At 42.9% G+C, this 23,178-nt stretch overlaps 1 protein-coding gene across 6 annotated transcripts in view; it reads left to right on the top strand.

Annotated features, from left to right (window-relative positions):
• The window catches only part of Rho-5 (rhomboid-5), a 371,266-nt gene that overhangs the window by 164,375 nt on the left and 183,713 nt on the right, over positions 1–23,178 (top strand). For all 6 annotated transcript variants that reach the window (XM_076823763.1, XM_076823764.1, XM_076823762.1 and 3 more), the window contains exon 3: positions 7,933–10,806. In XM_076823763.1, the coding sequence (XP_076679878.1) occupies positions 7,964–10,806 (2,843 nt within the window). In that variant the 5' untranslated portion in view covers positions 7,933–7,963. The remainder of the gene's footprint in view (positions 1–7,932; positions 10,807–23,178) is intronic.

Here is a 23,178-nt window from a genome sequence, read left to right as displayed (position 1 = left end):
TCGATGTACGCCACCTGCAGCGGCGCGCTGTACAGGGCTAGCTTCAACGATTAATTGCTTCGACAATTTTAAACGCTCCAACGATTTTTTTGGTTGTAATTACTCGCAAACATGCCCACAATAGATTGTGAAGAGCACGACTATGACGACTGTTTGGTATCAGAGTAATTTAGCATTTAAGAAACAAACGATTTTACGTATCCAATAGTTTACTACCCCTTTAAATAAGACACACATCTCTATTATTATCTCCATCGAACTCATACAAAATACATTACTGTGCACCCCACCCACCATACCGATACTTCAGCTACCACTACCAAACTAAAATCCCTATATCTGTTACCTCAGTAAGAAGAAGCTTCAGCTGCACCGCGGACCCTCCAGCTACACACCACATTCACAACCCGAGCGGTGGTAAAATCTTGCAAAACTTTAGCACTGGGCGAGTAACTTTAACCAGTTTTCGAAGCCACCGGAGTCTTGTTCGGGTTCGGCGAAATCGCGTTTAGAATCCACCAGCTAATCTCAATCCACCTACTCTTTTCTGGTTCAGCTCTCCTCCTTTCTATCTACAGCCCCGAATCTACTTAACTTTCGGCGGGGGGCTGCCAAAGAACAGCTCTTTATCGACCCGGCCGGGCGATGACCGTGATTTACGAAGGAATTCTTGGAATCCCAGCGGAATATCTGCGAGCGCTCCGCGGAAGGAGATTTGACAAATGGTTTTATCCGGCAGTTGACGCCTCGGTTGACGCGCGTACGTGCACGTGACATGTGTCGCGTGTGTCGCCTCGTGTGACCCCGGCCCCAATGGGGACCTGAGAATATGTCATTCCTCGACGTTCGTGAAATGGATGGCCGCGCCGCGGCTTGACGCACCCTCGATGCTGAAATTTCGCAAGGCAACGGGCATGGTGATCCGCCGTTGCCGGCTTGACAGCCCTCCGTGCGGATCCTCCGCGGCAAAATAATGTGTCGACAAGCGTATTTACCGGTGCAATTGATCTCCACTCGATTTCAAATCAATTCCTTGCTAGAGCGACTTGTTAGCGAATAGGTGCTTTAAATGGAGACGGCGAAGCGTTGAGGCGCAGCTTCTTGCAGTGGGTATATTAAAAGCAGAGGTAATTTTAATCTCGAGGAAAGTTTGTGGACGCCCTTAGCTGTTGAAATCAGAAGTTATAGCGAATATAAGTTACCATGCTCAGCTCTCGTGAAACCTTTGAACTCTGTGACTTGGAAGCTTTTCAGAGACTGTGGAATATTGGGGTTGGTACCGTTAAATCATTGCTAGTTTATAATTCTAATTGTCAGTGAACATTTACACCCCTACTGGAACTATCAAATGCAATCGTCTTCTTAGTGTTGCGAGCTGATGCGGCGCCTTTTCTCTGAAGCGCGTAGATCTCCGACGGCGCAACGTCACTTTCTCTGTGGTGTTTTGCAGAACAGTATTTAGAGAAGACCAGGAAAAAACCGGCGCTCTAACAGAAAATAAAACAGAAATTGAAGATACGGTTTATCATTATTAAAAGACATCAGTTAAGCTTTGATTAATTATTATATTGATTCATAAACTCTCCACTACTGTTCTAATGCAGCACATATACCTTACTAAAATGTATTTGTATTTAATATGAGACAATTTTTAATATCCAGTAGCAAAGCTTAATTAATGTCTTTTAATAATGATAAACCGTATCTTCAATTTCTGTTTCATTTTCTGTTAGGGCCCCGGTTTTGTCCTGGTCTCCTCTAAATACAGTGCTGCAAGAGATAGTAGGGGGGCACGTTTAGCGGCCAGTACCCAGCAGGGTGTCGAGTAAGACCCCGCTGAGGGACTTCACACCTAAGTCACTATATCTCGGATAGGCACTATACAAGAGACCCAGGTCTACGAGGTGCAGATTGACAGATGAGGCGTCGAAATACATACAAGGGACCTTTGCTGGTCAGGCGACGAGCTAACGCTCAACACAAATTCAAATATCTTACTATAAGTGTTACTGTCACAAGTGCGGTGTCTCAGTCGTTTCGTCACACTTTCGTATCTCATCATCCCTCAATCAGCGAATTCTTGTGGTCTTAAACCACCATGGAGAAAGTGACCTCGCGTCGTCAGAGATTTACGCCCTCCTGAAAAAGACCACACTCTGCTGACAACAAACACGGAAAACCATCGATATTTAGTAACAGCACCGTTCCAGCGATATGGGTAGCTTCTTACTCGACCGAGTTGCGTAGTAAGCGACGCTTAATTCGCCAGTTGTGTCAGCTGCAGCGGGGGAGACGGGAGAAAGAGGCGGATGATTCGAGTTAAAACGCCCGAGTATGCAAGACGGGGTAGGGGGGGATGCTTTCACGTAGATGCGTAGTAACCAGCTGGAAACGCTGCGAGAACCATCTGGCAATAATGTTCGGTTCGAGGACATGCAGTCTATGAGTGTTTCCAGCAGCGCCGGGTAGGGGAGGAATCAGAGTGGAAAGCGATCGAGAATGGGGCGTTAGATAGGACGAGGATGGGAACATGCTGAACGCGCTAATTGCAAAAACTGCCTGCAGCGTCGTCCGCCGCTGTCCTCCGGCTCGTTTTTCCACGGAGAAAGAAACTGGAAGGCACGTGTAACACGGCGTCCGGTCAGCTAGCTGGAAACTTTCCACATTCTTCGTTTACGTGCCACTGGGAGAGCGCCTCGTTTAATTAATTTTTACCTTCCCGATCGGTGTGTGCCCCTCCGCGAAATTCACCCCATCGGCTGGCAACTGGTATTTTTTTGGTGAACTCCACTTCGAAATTTGGCGCCATTTTGGATTTGCTCGAGTAGCTCGTTCGGGGGAGCTTTTATATAAAGTTTATATAGTTTGAGGGCTTATTCTGTTATCACAGTCTCGTCGCTGGCATGTTCGATAGTAGGATAAGAGGTTGGGCAAGTATTACGATTGCTAGGTGAAGACGAATAATTATTATTATTTACAAAATTCATTCACATTCGTGATTATTAACGCGATTATCTGGTAATCGCAATATTTGCCTCTACCAACAGAACAATTTCTTCCTCGGAAATGTTATTTTATTGTCAAAAGCTAATGAATAATTATACTTGGTACATCGTCCTCTGTACAGTATATTTTCTATGCGTATTCCAGCAATTCTAACTACTCCACATTTCAATCAGGCCTCGCAAGCAGCATTTCGTGACGCAGCTACCTAATAAGCACCCCAAAATCCAAAGGTCTTTCCAACTCGACCTAAGTAATATATCTCACGAACTCGCGCACTGCGACGTTTGCCCCCGCGTGCCCTTGGATCCCCTCTTTGCCGGGCTGAAATCATCGGCTGTTCAAGAGAGAATTAAAGAATTTCGAGGCGCACCCGTTCTCGCGAAATTGTACGATCCGCGGGAAATGTAAAAAAAGGGGGGTAAGATATATAGGCGGTTCGTGAATGGTTCACTTCTTTGCGGAACGCCAGCTGCGTTTTATCTTTACGACACCGGCAACGCGTGCCATTTCCACCTTTCGCGAAGTTTTTTCCCTCCCCCTTCTCACCCCCCCGTGATAGGCGCATTGCAGACCACTGAAATGTCTCTCTTACTCGTATCAGCAATTTCGTCGCGCTATAAACGCTATTTGCACACTCCTCGGGAGCGTATTCTCGCATGGAAGTCCACGGTCAGATACGAAAGTCGCGGGTTTCTAACAGGTTGCAGAAGATAGACACGCGAGCTCGGGAAACGTTTTATTATTCCTCCGCGAGGCAGCTTTCCGAGCGGGACTTGCTTCGTTAGGATCGATTTGAGCGGTACGAACCGGCGATAGAATCGTTCAATGGCTCGCCACAACGATCTCTAAAGTTTAGAGTTATTATCCTGCTATTACCAGCCAGCTTCTCTTTAAAAGCTCGGAGTAAGCGGGGAAATAGACGCGGCGGTGATGGAAATTGTTCTTGTTGCTGGGAAATATAAGTGGATATGGTTTAATTATTATTGTTAGGTGTTGTTTATTGTAGGATATTATTCTGATTGCCTGAACCCTCGTGGTCACACTTCTGTAAAGTTACGCGGTGGTCACACTGGGTAAAATGGACCCGGCCGATTTTTAATCAGTTACCGTGCGAACTGTATCGGTCCAATCGAGTCCCAAAAATTATAATACACACTTTCAACATCGTAGAATATGGACGCGTCGCGTTTTAGTAAGAAATGAAATGACAACATGTACCAAAAAAATCGGAAAGGTGTAAAGTCCTGAAACATGAACTTTTTTACTGAAACAATCATACATTTTTTATTTAACGAAATATCAATAAAAAAGGCACAGTGTTTCGTGTAAAAGAATCAAATTAATCTTCTTCTTAGTCTCATAAGAAAAGAGAAATAAAAGTATGAAACTTATTCAGTAGTAGAAGAAAAGTTCATGCCACCCCATTATTTCCTCCATTGAGTGATTTATTATTTAGTCGACAGTTACTTGAAACGACTTCGATCTCAGGACAGTCTGCATATTTCAAATAATTTCGAGGGTAACATCGCCGAGGAATATCTTTCTGTATCCAGGCAAAGGAAACGATCATAGACGAATAAGTGGCAAACATGAGCATGACATAGATTCTGCGATTAAATGACACGTTTTGCAAATAACAGGAATAATGTGGTCGATATTTCAGCCAGGGCCATCATCTTCCTCGGGGGGGGAACGTCTGATCAATTACACGGTTCATTCTACTCGCGAGTGATTGCAGGTTCAACCTTCGCTTCTAATATACGACCAATTACACTTTCTCTCTACTTACACCATTTTCTGCTGCAATATCACTCGACTACGTATCGTACACGTAACATTTCGACTCTTCGCATTGAACTGTGCATCGCATTTCGGCGGAAATTATTCTCCGACTGTAACGACTACAAAAAGCGAACTGCGATGGAGTCGTTCTTACCCCATTATTTAATTGTTCCTTAATTAAACTTGGTAGGAAGGATTGTTTCATTAAACAGGGTAGTTGAATACTCTTCAATACAGGACTCTATGTGAACTATTTTTAATATTGCACGACCCCTCGTAATTTACCCAATGGCAAACACGCGAGCTTCTAACACATTACGAAATTTTCAACAATTCTTTCTAGTATCCAGTGATTCACGTTTATTTGAAGATTATATGCTTAATTCTAGGCGTTCGGTAAACAGAAGATCTCCCTGTGCAAATTCTAGCACTGTTTCCGCCTGATCCACAGCTAAACACGAGACACTGCTATGGCTACCAGTAATAATGGCTGTGTAACATTGTTGCTCCACAGTAATTGTAACTGAACGTCCCATATCAATTCTTAATCATCACAATAAGCGTACTACAGAGTATTCCTTGTTCCTGTACTGAAATCTTTGGTTCTATGTCAGCGTTTAGATACGCTTAGTGTCTGACCAAGCACGGGGCTAATCTACTTGCTGAACGATCATTCAGGCTTGCTCAATGATTTTTTATATCCTCCCTACTCCTATATTTCAGATACCCCTGTCAACTGTATCGCGCATGGATACGGGACTTTTTTACCCCATAAAGTAGCGGGTAAAATAAAAATCAGGTACGATAAAATGGGATTTCGAAGTATTAACGATGGAGCAGCCTCGTCAGTCTCGTTCTTTATATTCACGCGAACGCGTAGTAAAAGTTTCATGGACCGGACGCCCGTACCATCGGATACTGTTCAGGGGGATTTAAGCAGTGATCGATGAAATCGTTGCATTTCGCGGCAATTCGCTGCAGGCTGGCCAGTGGTTACGAACGACCGCACGCGTCACTCGTTCGGACACGTTGGACCAGAGCGAAACGCGGGCGAGCGTGGCCCCAATTAATTTGCAATCGATTATATGAGCCACGTTTTAAAGTCCCGTAACAAGCAATTCATACCTGCCTCTGGTCATATTTCCGTGCTATGTTTCGCTGTTAAAATATTCAAGAAAATGGAGCGAGTTACAGAGCAAGGGCAAAATGATTAATTATAACGTTTCACTGTGGATAAGATACGTACACAAGTGGAAATATTCATTGCGCTGCCTGAATGTTTGGAATGGAGTTATTTATAAGTGGCTTTATATTAGTATTGGGAAACTATTATTGCGTGACTGTGGGCTTCGTATTCAGTATTCGATATATTGGTCGAAATAAGTTTATCAATCTTGTAGCTACGAAACTTGCGCACACTATGTGGGTTTGTGGATGATGCTATAAAGATTTCTCGTGGTGTAGGTGTATTTGCAGTTCTGTGGGGCAGTGAAGTTCTTATTCAGGGTAATAACAATGTTGGGTTGATAGAATTAAAACGTTTGATACATGGGCAAACTTGGAGACTTTTTTTTAAATAAACGGTTGTATATTCGAGAGTATATATTTTAAAGTTCTTGTAGCTTGTTTTTTAAATGCGATATCTAAATAAATAATGGAATTATAGGCGATCTCCCAGCAGCATTTTTTTATTTAAGTACTGTACAGTGACCACTGTAGTATTGACCTGGTTCATCAGAAATTAAAAATTCGTTCAAATTTAGTTAATATACGTGGGTTGCTGCAAAAGTTTCGGGAATGTATCACTTCCAGTGCTGCCACTCAAATGGTAATGTCATTATCGTAAAAGTGGACACTTTTTAGGATAGAGCGCGATGCAAACACAAAGAAATATTAATTGGCAGAAGTGCATAAATCTTAAAGGAGAATAGTTTGAAAAACAATAAAACCACTTAGTTTCCCGAAATTTTTGCAGCAACCCACGTATTAGATTGTCTAGTCCTTAATCGTGGATTTTTCATTTCCGTTGCGTAGTTTTTATTTTACAGATGAAAAATTATGAAAAATGAGAGCGATTCTGTGGTGAAAATCGATACTTTTGCTATGAGAAGCCGCCATTTTTTTCGCAAATTAATTTTTCAAGATAATGAACGATTAAGGACTACATAATCTAACGTACTAACTAAATTCCGGCGAATTGTTTATTTCGGACGAACCAGGTCAAAATTGGAGTGGTCACCTAAAACTACTGAAAAAAATCTTTGTCGGGAGATCGCTAATATTTGTTCTATTTATTTATGTTTTCCATCGCTAAAATTACTACAAGTAGTTTAACATGTACACTTTCGAATACATAAAAGTTTGTTTTAAAAAGCTTTCGAGTTTCCCCCCCCCCAAAATTCTCGAATATACATGTTTTTTCAGACCTCACAGGTAGGCATTATTAAGCAACCTTATTACAGAAAACTCGCAAAGATAACTTTTTTTTTTGTTCAACCACCCAACTGCCCCTCCCCCGCAATGGCATGGCCAGAATCGCTTACGAAGCATTAGTAATCTAACAGTTGTTGTCTGGTCATAAATAACATGCGAGGACCTCAAGGTGGGGCCCATAAAGAGCCTCGAAAGGTCTGAGTTAGACCCACAAGCAAGTACATTCTACACAAGACAACAGTATGAACATGCAACACTAAACGCGTACTCCATCGGGGCAACCGATCCGTTGCTAACCCAGGTGCCTCTGCCATCCTTGCGGCAGACCTAACTATGCGCGCCGCTCAAACTATGCCACTCAGCAACACAGTTGCCGGGACATCCCTTTCCCTACCCAGTCTTAGTTAATCTATCTATATTTATATTTAAACTAGTGTGCAACTTAATACACCTACAATCGTATGTTTTAGCGAAGATAACCTATCGAGTCGCCTGTACTATAAACTTATTAAATACATCATACATCCCTCCTCAAATTACAAGGCTTCATCCAAAGAAAGCTCTATCAGTGACACCTAATCTGTACCCCAGCATTCATAACACTTAAACTCTAACCAAGATTCTGTTTAACCTAGTAGACTAATTCGCACGAGAGCGCCCATTCATTACACAATATTCATCCCCCTAATGTTAAAAAAACTCGTGTTTCAGATGTCCTGACAGCGGGCCCCGGGCCACCAGGATGCCGACAGACGACGACTATGGCCGAAGAGAACGTCTCCTACAGCACCAGCACCCGATCACTCAGTACGGGCCGTCGTCATCTCCCGTTCCAGGGTCGAACACCGGGACGTCCGGAATTATTGGGCCCCAGATCGGCCCCACTGTATCCTCCGACTGCTACAAGCAACAGCAACAGCAGCAGACGGAGCTGCGAAGCGGCGCGAGCGTGTCCACCAGCACTGGCCAAGATCGTTATCAGTCCGAGCAGCAAGGCCAAGGGAACGAGCACGTCGACTATGGAGGCCGCGAGCGTATGGTCGTGGCCGACCGGCACGACAAGTCCACGGAGAAGTCGACCGTCGACGATTTCCCCAAGTCCTGCGCGGAAACGCGCTCGATACAGTCGAGCTGCGAGCGATTCGGCCACTACCAGGGCCAAGAGAGGTTTGGCCAGTCCAGCCTGCAGGCGCACCATCAATACGCGACAATTAGATCAAGCACGTCGGGGCAAACGTTGTCGCAGAACGTTCTGTCGGAGCGTTATCCGCGGTTCAACGAGCTCAGCGGCCTGCATGGCGAGCAGAGGCTCTCGTTGGCCCCGAGCGAGCGATTCCAGCAGTCGGCTAACACCGAGCTACGGTTCCACCATACCAGCGGAGAGCTGGTGTCCGCGGGGAACGAGTACGCGAACACCAACATCCTGGTGTCGGGGTGCGCGACAAGTCCATTCTCGTCAGAGACGTTCCCCTCACCGCCGTCGCCGGCGCCCGCCAACGACCGTTTCGTTCCACCACCGCCACTGTCGCCCAGCCCCAGCGAGAAGTACGCCTCGACCCAGAGTCTGGCTGGTTATCCTGCTGCTGATAGGATTCTACCCCCAGGTTCTCCAAGCACCAGATATGGCGGGGGCACAGCACCAGCCTCACCGATGCCAGTCAAGGAGCGATTCTCTTCGGCGGAACGATTACTGGCCAATCAGCAGCAGTCGGCGGGCTCCATGCACGAGCCCAAGGAACAGCAACGATACGCTGGGGCCAGCGATCGCCTGCTGTCCGGCTCGTCGCCAGTGCTGGGTAGCCTTCAAGTCAGCCTACAAGGGGACAGGGGCGGCGTATACGCCTCCGGCAAGGAGTCAACTGCCTCCAGATACGCCGCCATATCGGCAGACAGGCTGCTCACATCATCGCCCATACACGCACCGGTGCCAGAGAGGTTCGCGAGCAAATCGGCGGACAGGTACCACGGCGACTCGCCTGCACACGAACGGTACCATCGACAGGAAGCGGCAGCAACCGGCGTTCATCATGATCGTTACACGACGATATCATCGAGCGCCGAGAGATTTCTCTCTAGCTCGCCTAACCCTGAGGCCAGCCACCAGCGGTACACGTCGACGGAGAGGTCCCTGCAAGTGTCGTCCGCCGGCAACGACCAGAGACGCCTGTACGCGGACCGCGGCGTCGAGACGGTTTGCCAGAAGTACACCGACAGAACCAGCGGCTCGCCAGCGCCCACGGACTTCAACCGATACTCCAGCTTCCAGGAAGTCGGGGCCAGCCAGGCTAGATACGTCGCCGCTAGCGATCGCTTCAACGACACCGCGATACAACGGTGCGGCCACTCGCGGTCCAACGACAGATTCTGCGTGTCCACGGATCGTTTCCTGGCTAGCTCTTCTCCCGGCCACGACGGCAGGCTGGCCACCAACGACACGTCCAGGTACGCCGTCTCGGGCTCATCCACGGAACGGTTGCTCTCCACGACATCTAGCTCGTCCTCATCCTCCACCGACACCGTCGCCCGTTATCACTCGTCCTACACGAGCACCACCGCCACACAACCGTCGGCGTCCAACGACCGTTTCACCTCCATCTCGCCGACCCCCGAAGCGGTCGCCAGCAGTCTCCGATCCGCGTCGGCGGTCGCTGGAGGGGCAGGGAGCTCCACTTATCAGAGTACAACAAAAGCCAGCGTGGACAAGTATCTGCAGGTGTCCAAGTCCGTGCAGAGCTACAGCAGCGATCGTTACACCGTGGCTAGTGCCGGCGATCCGTTCGACAGGCTCAGCCAGGATCGTTACGACAGGTTCAACAATCCCGTCAGCACCGCGGATCGATTCCCATCGTCCACCGCAACTCCTGATCGCTTTCATTCTGCTACTGATCGATACTCTCCAGCTCGCGCGGCGGACAAGTACCTGTCCCTGCCGAAGCCCAAGGATCGATACACCGGTCGCATAACGCCGATCTCCTCTTGCGGCACCTCCGTCGCGGTCACGTCGGCTGATCGTACTTACGGCTCGTCCACCGCGACAGGAAGCTACGTACCGCCGACCGCGCACACACCTGTCGAACGATACGTGCCTCAGCCACCTCCGGAGGTCCTCTACCCGGACAGATACGTCGATAGGTATGTACCGCCGTCAGCGCACACGCCTACCGATCGTTACGTGCCCACCAACGATCCCGGCGATCCGTACATGAGACGGGACCTGGGATTCCACCATCATTACCGGCTACCACCACCAGCCGGCTACCCGTACCATCAGACTCACTTCAGGTTACGCGGTTTCGCCTACGCGTCACCGGGACGCTTGGGTGGCAGCCCCGGCTCCAGCAGCTCCAGCAGCTCCGCGTCCAATCAGAGAGACGGATTTTCCATGTCTCCGCTGCTCAGGCCCAAGGTGCGCGCCTCCGCGGCCGAGTTCCCGACGACGTCCACCGGTGTCGTCGGCCGGCATGTCTGCACCAACCCGCCATCATGCTGTAACGAGGTGTCTGGGAGCGGGAGATCCTGTTGCCAGGCCATCAGGAGGTCCTTGCCCCCGGGAGCGCTGCCTTCGATATCCACGCAGTCTTCTTGGTGAGTCTATGTTTATGAAGTTAGCTTTCGGGGGTTGGTAGCTGTTTGCAGGGATTTGATTTGGGTACCGTGAATGAAGCTTTGTTCAAAGTAGTTGGGCTTGGAGTTGTTAGGGAGCTGGAAGTAGTATATGGGTGCAGGATTAGGGTAATTATTGTCAGTTGATGTTTAATCGAGTTGTTCGTTAATAGTTTATTTGCAGCTCTCACGTATGCGTGAGCTTACTAGCTTCATATATTATCCCGGGTTGGGACTAAGAGTTTGATTTGTATTTATTGGTGATGAAATATGCATCACGTGTATTTGGGAAGACTTACAGGAGGCAGTTGATAGTTTGGATATTTGAAAGGGATTGGTAGCGAGTGGAAGTTCGCTTCGCAGCATAGACTCTTAATGAGAACGCTGTTAACGAAACAGTAACTTGAACTTTCTGTTTACTCCCCACGCATGACTTATAATGGATGTTATTGTGGGGTTGCATAACGCTAATTGCACGTAATGGAGTGACTCGATACTTGTTGTTTGTGTGGAACACTAGTATATTGATTTAGCAAAAGGAATTGAAGGATATCAGTGACCATATTTTCCACTCAAAAGGGGGGCTAGTTTTGCTCAGAGTAGGGATATTTTAAAATTAAGTAGGTCCACTACGCGCTGAACATTTGCTGGGAAAAGAATTCTGTTAACATAAGTATACAGATATTTCTGCAATTGACTTTTATCAGTTTCACAAGCTAAATTTTTTTCCGCACTACAATGACTAGATTTCACAGAAGCTAGTGGTACTTATCAGTAACCTATCGGAAAGAGATGATATTTACAACCACGAAATGCACACAACTGCATTCTTGCTTGACAAATATTCAAACTCATTCTCCTCGAGAACGAAATTCCTTCTCGGTAGCTGTTCCTCTACAAATTCGACTGATCCTATTTCAATTTTACTAAACGTAGACACACCAAATCTCCGTCAATCACGAGACACCCAGTGCATAGAAATTTCATTAGACACTTCATTGCTTTTTCACACAAAGAACAGACAGAAACTCCTTCACGCGTCACAGTAACCCCGAATAGTGGAGGAAAGATTTCATTGGGGAAAAAAGAAATTAATTACTGCAGGAATGGAAGCCAGCGTGGAGGTGCATGTGCCCGAGAGCTGAGCCGTGTAGTTGGGGATTAAGGAATACAGGGCTCTGGATAATATACGTGTCCACGTAATCGTACGCCTTTATAATAAAGCTCACGAATTAGAATGGTGGATCCTTAATTGTGGGATGAATGTTATTTATAGCCAGAGAAAGGGGTTTCCCATTTTCAGAGGTTTTCTTCGCGGCGACGTGTCGACGAACGTTCGTGTGCCGTGACTCAATTTCAGTTTCCTTCGATATTAAACCTCGGCGGCGAGATTACATTCGGTAACACACGGTTTAACATTCCGCTCGGTACACCGAACTACGTTATGCGTGAATTTATAGTGCCCTTAATATTCCAATACTGACCACTATGCGAAATGTTTGATCATTAACGCGGAAGTTTGCGCCACATTGGTGTTTGGATGAAATTGATTAAATTTCATATGCAACTTCAGATTGAAATTTATTAGCCTCTCGTTGGGCAAGCAACTTCATCCTGGCAATTCTTATCTGGAGCACCTTCGAGCGTCGAACAATAGATTTGATAGATCGAGTTTGTTCTGGGTAAGAACAACAATTCATCAGTTAGACTTTTGTGGTCCAAGTTACTGTCGACGTTTCATTAAATGCTGTTAAGTGTGTCTTCAATTCCACCTTTTAAGCATACTAGGCAGTCGTTCTTGTCTAAAATTAAGCATTTCTGTTTCAATTAATTACAAAGAAACAAATTGAAACTGAGACTTCTTCTTTGGCATGAAGTTCATTAACATCGTAAGCGTTAAAAAACTTGTTTGTTTAGTCAAAAATATGCATTATATATGACGCTATAGATGGATCATTAAAGAGGCTTTTTAAAAAAAGTTTTCTTTTGTTTTGCACTGATAACTCGAAAACGGAGGTTCCAATCGATTCAAAACAAATTCGAGCATCTTCACAAAATGTGTAGTTTCGGATCGGACCTAAAATTGAAGTTAATGAAACCTCTTATTCTTTATGAAAAGAAACTAAAACCTCATTGATAAGGTTTTATCCTCCAAAAGCCCCAAATAATGAGATCTTAGTTTCTCTTGAAACTAACATTTTGTGAACATGCTCGAATTTGATTTGAATCTAATGAAATTTTATGTTATCACTGCAAAACAAAAGAAACACTTTTATAAAGCCTCTTTAATGATTCATTTGTAGCGTTATATATAATGCATCTTTTTTGCTAAACAAACATGTTTTTTAAAGCTTATGATGTTAACAAACTTCATGCCAAGGTACAAGTGTCAGTTTCAATTGGTTTCTTTGTAATTAATTGACACAGAAATGTCTAGTACCCTGAATGGAACAGCTTGTTTGCAATACTGTACCTATTTTTACGTTATTGGCTTTTCGTGTCGAAATGTAGATTTGACAAATGGAGTCTGTTCTGAGCAAGGAAAGCTTTGAAGCATCAGATATTAATGCCGTTGCACCAAGTTATTTCCGACATTTCTCTCGTATTATCGAGAAATAGTTATTTCATGTGATCGACGATTTTCATTATTCTACACCTCGAACTCAGAACTTATTGTTAGCATACAATTTTATTTACGCTCTATATCGCATTTATGTGTAACAAGAAAATAATTCTTCACGGGAATATAATCATAACATCACAAGAAAAATTGTTGAAGCCACTAACATATTCACAAACCAGAGGTGGGCAAAAGTTTTATTTAAATCAAATTTCGAATAACGAATATAAGTTTAAAAAATGGTTCATCATGTGGCAAATAAAGTTAAGTTGAGTTAACGTTAAAGCTAACGTTAAAGCTAACGTTAAAGGTTAAAGTGGATTTTTTTATTCGTCGAGCGTTTCAAATAGGGTCCAATAATTTTTCAACTTCAACTTCAACTTCGAGTTGAAAATTTTATTCGACGCCCAAGTTGAAACGCTCGTCGAATACAAAATTAACTTTATTCGTCGAATAATCCAAAGTTAAAGTAACTTTTATTCGATCCGTTATTTAAATAATTATTTATTTAGTTCATTCCCAGCTCTGTCACAAATTGACCTAATCTCACATATTTCCAACTTAGAATATCAAAAGTGTTAACTGCAACAGTCACGAAATTCGGTAAACAAATTTCTAATTTCTAATGTCTTTATAAATTTTAATTAATTTTATTATAATTGCTGCACCAATATGTGTTTTTCATTGTGCGCCTACAGTCTGTCATCACTACCCCTCCCCCTTATCGCGTGCTAACAATAAACACAATTGGGGAACGGATTAATATTTCGGTGCCTAGCAACAGACAGAGGTTCACGGGCCGCCCGATAACGCTTTGTTTCACGGTTGATGATCACTGTTTAAAATGTTATCTAAAAATGAACCGGAATGTAGGCCGTGTCCACATTTAGCAGTCGCGCGGAAGCCGCGAACACAGAAAGGGTCGTTACTTTCGTCGCAGTAATCAGGTTAATGGAGTATCGTGGCCCACTTTATTTTTTCATCTTCATCGACTCGCGTATCCCTGTTACTCCACAGTCTCCTTTTTCCCGTCGCGTTTCAAAGTCAATGATGCATTACGACCGAAAGCTTTCACTCGCTGCCACGCTTCAGAACCTCACAGATTTTTTTTCCGAAATATTGTCTCTGCCGCGGAGAAAAGAATACCTTCGACCTAGAAAACTAGTAGAAGAGTAACAGTGGATAACACACGTTCTTATAACAGATTCAATGTTTTCTTTGTCGAGTGCAGCAATCTTAATTGCTGAACATTTGAGGATTTAAAATTAAGGGTAACGGGAAAAGCCAGGAAATGTCACAAAACAGTTTTATCGAGAAAATTAAGTTTCAATACTTTAGTCCACCATTAAAGAAATAAGGCCCAATGAATTTAATTTTCCTAAATAATTTCTTGTTTTACCTTGACGACAAAATCTTGTGCTTAGACGAAGAGTGGGGAGAATCCGTATTTTGTTCCAGTGCACAGTGGACGTTTCCTGTTTTTACCAAATAAACCAAATCTGTAACATTATATTACGGGACTATTTGAACTTTACAACCCTTTGTGATTCGACAGTTCTTGACTCCCAGTTGTCAGCAACAAAATACGGTATAAATCGCAGAATCCTGAAAAATGGACATTCCCAGTTTGTTCCCCTTACTCTTCAAATGATCCAGTGTTTGAGATGTAAAGTGTATTCTAGCGAGTGAAGCTTGTTTTATTCGAGCACATCAAAGCAGATGTACCTGGGTATATCTATCCATAAACAGAAATAAATTCGACGAAATCACAGTAAGAATTTCACTCACTGTTAGATCCCGCGTGATATTAGATGCAGAAGGGTGCAATACTGTGGTCCCGACCCGTTGATGGTAATTTTCTGTTAATTATAACAGCGGGGTTATTTCATTAGAGGCCAGACACCAGGTCAGCAGATTCTCGCGCGGGAAAACAGGGGGTAGTAAAAATAGGGGGTACAATAGTCCGACGGAGGCAGTTCTCTGAAAACAGCTGGGGCAAGTTGGCGATTCCTTTCGCTCTGAAAGGGTGGATGAGATTACGTCGGCAGGGTCGTTCTGCTGAGTGTTCAGTTTGCTTTGGGATATCGGCCTCACCCCGCCGCGAGTTCTGCACGCGAGTTTGCCGAAAGCTTTGTGCTGGTCAAGCTGATCGCAACGCGGACTGTTTCGACGAAAATAGGGAATCACGGGACCCTTGTCGCGAAATTCTTCCACGTCAACCGTTTATGTCGTTAAAAGTCCGGAGTATAGTCCATTCAGAAACTTCGATACTTTCCAGTTGCCTCTATCTTTCTGAATCTTTTCCTTGGTGTACCTTGGAGAGCCGTTATTGATTTTCCTGTGAGGTAATCGATAATTTATTTATTCGTGATTTTGGTGGTGTGAGTGCTCTTGTATAACTTTGCTGCGCTACATTTATTGAAGTGGTTGTTCAACGTGTGTTGGTTGTCCGGTTTATTGGAGGATGCTGGAATTTTAATTTAAGTAATTGTAGAGCAGGTGGAAGCTTTGGTAATATTGTTAATGGAGAGGTTTCGGTGCAGGTAAATTCTGAGAGGGGAGGTCTGTCTTTGCGGCGTAAAATCAGCGTTACAGGAAATTCATTGCAGGGCACCCCTTTCACCAGTGTTCTCCTTTTCTTTTTCTATACTTTCTGCTGACCTCATATGAGATACTACAATGGATTTTCCACACCAAAATAGCCTTTTCTGTTAATTAAAAGACGTCAAAGGCTTGGAAGCTTACGTCTAAATATTTATGCTTCACTAATAGTGCGTGCATGTAGTTTGTCTCGTTGTCAGAATAAATCTCGTCTAAAGGGGTCAAGAGGTTCATTATTTGTTCCTAATTTCCACGTTTCGAATTTCACATGTATGTTTTCTTAACCCTCGGAGGTCGCACTGGGTCAAATTGTCCCTGCAATTTTTTTAAGCAAGAAACTTTGTGTCGGAACTCTTATTGCTTCAAATTATTTTTAAGCATGATGGCACTTTAAATGTCAACTTTCTACGATGGGCATATATTCTACAATGTTCAAAGTTTATCTCAGAATTTTTCAGACTTAATTTAACAAATAGTTTTTAAGTAACAACTGGTTGAAAATTGGCAGGGTCAAATTGACCCACTTTTGTTGTATTTAGTGGTTTGTGTTTTTAGTACAGTTGACCGAATTTAATTGAATAGCAGACGTTTTTAGTGGACTTTACTAACCGTTTTTACTAATTGCAAGCGACGTCGGTTACTTTAGTAAACTACTTTAGGTGGACTAGAGAATACAGCGTCCACTACCCAGTGGGGAAGTTTATTGTAACCCAGCTTGTTTCGTAAGAATTACAGTCACACACATGCTTGGTCACGTTGGAAGTTCCGAGCAGCACGATGCACCAAGTTCTAAAGGAAAATTCTTGTATATTGACTATTTTCACAGTATGCTACTCGCACTGGGTCCACGTTAGCTTATTCTTGAGACGTTTCCCTGAGTTATTTCCTGTTTACTTCAGCATCTGCTTGCGTATCCTCGCCACGAGTTGAAATGTTTCTCGGAATGGAACCTGCTTCTTCTTGGTTCCCAGTAGTTTCCGCTTCCGTGAATTTTAAATTTGCGAAACCGCCTGCAGTAAACATAACCGTGGCACAGTGGGATCTGGTTTAATCACTGGATTTTACGGTTTCTCGATCATCCGTTTGCACGAATAAACGGGGAATTAGCAGAATTAAGGGAATTTATTCGCGCTTATACCACGGGTCACGCTAAACCGTTTATTATACAATACGTGGCGCAATTTGTGGTAAAAACGTAAGGGGACTGGTTCCTCGTGACAAAATGAGTGAAAAAAATTCATGTAAACTTTCTTCGCTGGACCCTTTATTTTTCAAAAATATGGCTTTGAAAATTATAAGGACAGTGTAAATCTTTCCATGGAAAAAATTACAATAATTGGCAACTGAGAAATTTACTGTTTGGATTAATAATTATCCAAAGTTGAATTCTTAAGTTTTATGAATATCAACAAAGATACTTTTCGAAATTTATAACACGCTAGTCACCTTTTTTGGCTGTCTTTTTTTTTCAACGAAGAATCATTGTTCTTCTAAAATTCTTGTTACTTCTCGAATCCACCACTCTAGTAAATAGAAGTTTCTCTTCATTTCACACGGCATCACGATTGAACTTAGACTTCACGCAAGACCGACGCGATTCCATCTTCATAAAGATTAAATTTCCACACTTGGACTGCTACATCTTCCTTCGCAGACACGTCTCCCAAAAAAGTGTAACACACAGCGCATGATCGATCATAGAATACGTTCCAACACGCTAGAAGCGACTTCATCTTTGATGCATGAGAATCTTCCTCCTCCTTTCCAGCCCAGTTTCAGGATAAAGTTCGCTTCTGTTAACACTACGGAAGATCAACACGTAAGAGTCTCGCCCGCGGCTGAGATACAGTGAGATTAACGAGACGATTAGAAGGGTACCAAGTATTTTCGAAATTGGCCGAGCTGGGATTACAGCTGCGTAATTGTAGCTGCAAGAATGCACACGAGGGAAAAGCCGTGCTTATTATTTAAGTTCCCTTTGTTCTTTCGAAATGAAGCTTTAGTAAGTTGTACTTTGGTACGATGCGCGAATCTCTCAGTCAGATTTAAAAATCATATACCTATTTTGATAATAACTGAAGGATCACGTTTGAAATCTAACACGTTTGAATAAATAAGATAATAATTGGGGGCTCGGATGCAATAAGGGGACTAGCGTTCGAAAATGGGGAAAATTATTGCCCAAACGCTAAGAAATATTAGAAAATTAAATGTTGTTAAACTGTATTTTAAAAAATATAGCGTTTTAAAGCTCGTCGCGACACACATTTTTTCTATTTACAGCTATTTACGAGCTAAAAATTAGAAACAAAAAATTGTGGAGATGGGGCACCCGTTGGTGCTCGCTGATTGATTGTTCTTTCTGCAGAATTTCTACTCGAAAAATATTCAAAATGAGATAGGACAGGAAGGAATCTTAACTTAGCCTTTAAACTTTTTCATTTTATAAAAATATTTCAATATCCAGTAGTTGAAGCTTCCATGTACCAGATTAAGTATTTCTGTAATTCAATTTCACCCTGCTTTAAAATTTGTGAAAACCATGCATTCTTTCCCACATTATTCTATTTTCTATTACCCATCAAGTAGCATGGAAATATTCTGCAGGTGACCACAAAACTGTGCTGAATATTTTACAATAAATTATCCCAGCGAAATCAACTTCGAATTTGCTAAAAGGAAATTCGATAAAACTCACTTCTTTAGAGAAATAGTTTCATGTACAGTGTTTCAGCCTTGGTGCTGCTTGCATTATCATTTTATCAGAAGCAGATCGTATCGGCGTTGCAGGAACTACCGTGAAATCAACCTTGATGCGTTTGAAGTTCGACGAAATTAATGAAACACTCGCAGCACGGGAGAACTTTCGATGAAACGAGCGAATTGAAAATTACGCACACGTAAGTGGTGTTATGGCGGAGTTATGCGTTGCCGCACGAAACGCCGTTGCTGCACGTTGAGCCCTTTGAATATTAGAAGGCGCGAACAATTTATCAACGTCTGAAGCGTTGTGCATTTAAGTACCCCCGTGCACGTAATTGCGTGGCAAAATGCAGCCGCGAATCGACGTTCGCGCGGCGGAATTGCTGAAATTGAACGGGACTTCAATCTTCTGAAACGAGGGAATATTCTTCCTGTTCGATAAAGTGAAATCTGTTTAAAAAATCCAGGCTTGAAAGAGTTAGCTGCGCCAGTGACTGATGCAGGGTTAAGATAAATCTTAAAGCACCCTTCATTGCGTGCTGAGTGAATATTTGGAATAAAGCTTAAAGCACTTTTACTGGAATACTAAGTTAACACTCGAAGTTAGATATTAAAGCACTTTTACTCATATACCGAGTTAATATTTGAATTGGAGACTTAAAGCATTATTAATCGTATATTGAGTTACTACTTAAAGTTTAATCGTGAAGTACTTTTATTCGTATATTGAGTTAATACACGAATTTAAAGCTTAGGGTCATTTCGGGGGAGACGCGCCACTTTTTTCCGATTGCTTATAAAGTCTTAAATAAACACAACTAAAAATTTAGGTAAATGTAGTTTGATTGTTTATTTCAATCCGTTTCAGAAAGTAACACATTAAATATATAAAAACTTTATTTTAATATTAAAATAGGCTTTCTAAAAAACTTGGAAAAAGTGCATCTAACCCCAGACCTGAGGGAGAGATGCACTTCAGATTCGAGGGCGATGCACCTACTTACCGGTACCCTCTTCTCCCTACTTTCATTCTTTATTTTCTCTTCTACACATATTACAGAGGGGAGGATACACAGTACACGTTTCGTGGGGCCATTTTGAGCACTCCGGGCAACGAATCCAATTTACTCGCCGTTCACACAAATTTCTCGCCTGAAATCCAACGCAGCGGAAAGTTTTTTCAATTTTAATGAACTTAAACCGCGCGGTCGATGTGAGTCGTTTAATAAGGTTATGTTTGTAGATAAGAACACGCGTCTTAAGCGTTGAAACAGCGCTGCCACTTATGTAGTGTAGCCGGAAGAGGAAGTGATGCATCTCTCCGCTAGGTGCGTCTCCCCCGGAACGACCCTAAAGCACTTTTACCTGAATACTAAATTAATACTCGAATTTAGATCCCAAAGCACTTTCACTCGAATAGGGTAAAGGACCCAATTACTGTCACCCTAAGCTGTTTTACTTAAAATAACGAATAAATCTTGTGAAATGATACATAAAAAAAATTTAGCTTACAATTGAAACTGTAATTTATACGATATAAAAAACAGCACTTAATTTTCTCTCCGTTAATTTGGATGAAACGATCAAACATTTTAAGCGGATATTAGGAGAGTGAAAACGATGACTTCCTTACAAGCAAAAGAGAAAACGAGACGTTAACGAAAATGCTGTAATTGTAATATTTAAGCTACTAACATAACAAAATATAATGATTTAGATAATATAAGCATCATAGAAAGTAATAACGATCGGAATACAATGATTCATTAAGTCTGTTTATTTATTTGGGTGACAGTAATTCAGTCAAATACATTTTAAGGGTGTCAGTAATATATTTTTTCCCGACATATATTTTTAAAAATGATGAATTTATACATAAAAATCGAAGTATTAAGATCCACCAAATTTTTTTCCTCAAGTAAACATATTAAACAATAATAAATAACAAGAACAACATATACTTTTAGTCTATAACTACAAAACTACAAGATAATGCCAGAGTCAACTCTTAAAGTGTCAGTAATTGGGTCCTTCACCCTACATCCAAAATAAAATAGTATCAAGTCCCAAAATTGTCTCCCACGAAAAGGCACTTAACCCCCCCCCCCCCAAGCCAGTCACGTCATGCCATCTAATGACTCCTATACGAAACTCCTTATCCTCCCAAAATCGCGATAATCCACAGTCCCCACGACCAATCAGAGTACCTCATCATCAACAGCACCTGCGTGAGCTTGATCCAATTTCGTTAACCGAGTCCCATTCCATGCAGAGGGAGTCATACTCCCTCGATTCCTCTGTGTGGGATTTTAATAACGCCTCAGAGTGCAGGACGGCGGTGAAGACGGCCATTCAATAACCATAATCGTGATGTTTTGAAAACACCAGCCGTTGGTAAGCAGCTCACGACCAGCGATTCTCGCGGGCACGGTATAAAAGGCTTAATTGAAAGCGACTACTATAGGCTGACGGTGGCACAACTGGTGTCAGCTGGCAATTTCTGTCTGACTGAGGCTAGTTGAAGCCGTGGACGCGACATAATTACCGAAGTTGCCAACAGCACGTGGAACATCGTCATCCCTGGAAGACAACGACAGCTTCACCCTTATGACTTCCGCCTCGTTACAGCCCAAGGGATGCCCCCCTAAGCATCGCAACCCTCGTACAGTCATCTGGATTAATTCGGGATTTGCCGGGAGATTCTCAAGGCTATCAAACAGCATGGCGCAGTGCTCTATTCGGCCGTTCAGTGGATTCGCGAAACTTTGCCCTGGGAATGTACAAAAAAACGTTTGTGGCTTTGTGTGGTAGACGTTCGTGCTTGGGGGATTGTGTGGGTGCTTCGAATGGGATGAAAAGAAGTGTTTTAATTGTACAGGGGGGTGTTTGCAACGTTTGTTGTAGCCGGGTTTGATCGAGGGTGTAGCTTTTATCGGAAACTGGTGGAAGTCTTATTTGGAGTGTTATTTAGTGTTGTATCTAATAGTGTAATCTAATATAGGGAGTAATTCGAGTTGGTTAAAAATTGTTTATGTGGGATTCTGCGAGGTGCAAAATCTAGGATGTTAGGAGGGAGTGTTAATTTTCAGAGAATTGAAAGGATTGCTTTTGATAATCTTTCGTCGTGGTTCCTTCGTTAATTAAGCAACTGTTGTGTTATGAAAAAGCGAGAATGTAATAGATATAGTAGGATTAGTTAGCTGCCCTTTAAATAAGATGATACAGAAGTCAGAGTTTCAGAAGCAAGTAATTGCACCTTGAAACATTAGGTAGAGCTTGAAAATTTCGAAATGGCCTTGCTATTAGAACGTAAATGTCGACAATCAGAGTGGATGTCGAAATCTACATGATCGTTGCCTTTCTTTTCGTCCAGCGAGACTCCCTTTCCAAAGGAGCAATCGAGTTAATCGTTGCTCGGATTCCGGCGTCCTAATTATGCGTTCTGGATGGCAATCCAGACGGTGAGTTTAATTACTCCCGATAATCGAGTAGATCCTTCGTAGCCTCCTTCTCAAAGGACCCCCTGAACAGATTGCAGTGACTTCAGGCGCTATCCCGACATTGAACTGGAAATCAGGGAATATAAACGAAGGACGTCCTTATCACGAGGAATCGATTTCTGGCACGCTGATTTGATTTTACATAACAATAAACATATAAGGTTTCCATCCAAGCGAATAGAAATTAGTTCTACCACTTCTTGTTATTTATAACAAAATTTATAACAAAAGTGGTTACTTTCCTCTGTAATTTTAATGGACCTTGGTTGTCTAAGAGTGTTAAATTGTATTTTGTGTGTTTGAATGCAGCTGCTCTTCGATTTTCTTTCAAGCTTTTGTTAAGAAGGAGATGTACCCTTAAGAAAAAAATTTAGTTGGTAAAAATGATATAGTTTTTATTTGGATATCAGTGTACGAAGCTACGATATGATTAAAAATTAGAAAGGATCTCCTAGTACATCCTTGAGGTCATCAGAAAGCTTCCGTTTTGAATTCTATTAAATGTGTGCCTAACAAGGGAAGATCCCGAACCCGAGAATTCAAAAAATTCTGAAACTTTGTGAATAAGTAGGGGATTTCCTCCTGATTACAACGAAATTTTGGTTTGCTGCCCAAATTCAATCGAAGCTGGTGAAATTAACCCCTGAAAATTCGGCTATTTTCCGATTTTGTTTTATAACTCGCGAACTGTAAGAGATAGAAAAAAACGTTTCAAGACAAAAGCTACTTCTTTTAATTAGATCTATCATTTGGCGAAGAAATTATTTTACAGATCACGAGTTGTAACACAACATCGGAAAATAACCGGATTTTCGGGGGTCAATTACACACCCTTAGAGTGAATTTGGGCAGCAAACAAAAATTGCGTTATAATCAGGAGGAAATTCCCTACATATTCGCAAAGTTTCAGAATTTTTTGAATTTCCGGGT

The sequence above is a fragment of the Andrena cerasifolii genome, chromosome 12, assembly GCF_050908995.1.
Source record: "Andrena cerasifolii isolate SP2316 chromosome 12, iyAndCera1_principal, whole genome shotgun sequence".
Lineage (NCBI taxonomy): Eukaryota > Metazoa > Arthropoda > Insecta > Hymenoptera > Andrenidae > Andrena > Andrena cerasifolii.
The sequence above is the reverse complement of the archived record's forward strand: the minus strand, read 5'-3'. Positions and strand labels throughout refer to the sequence as shown.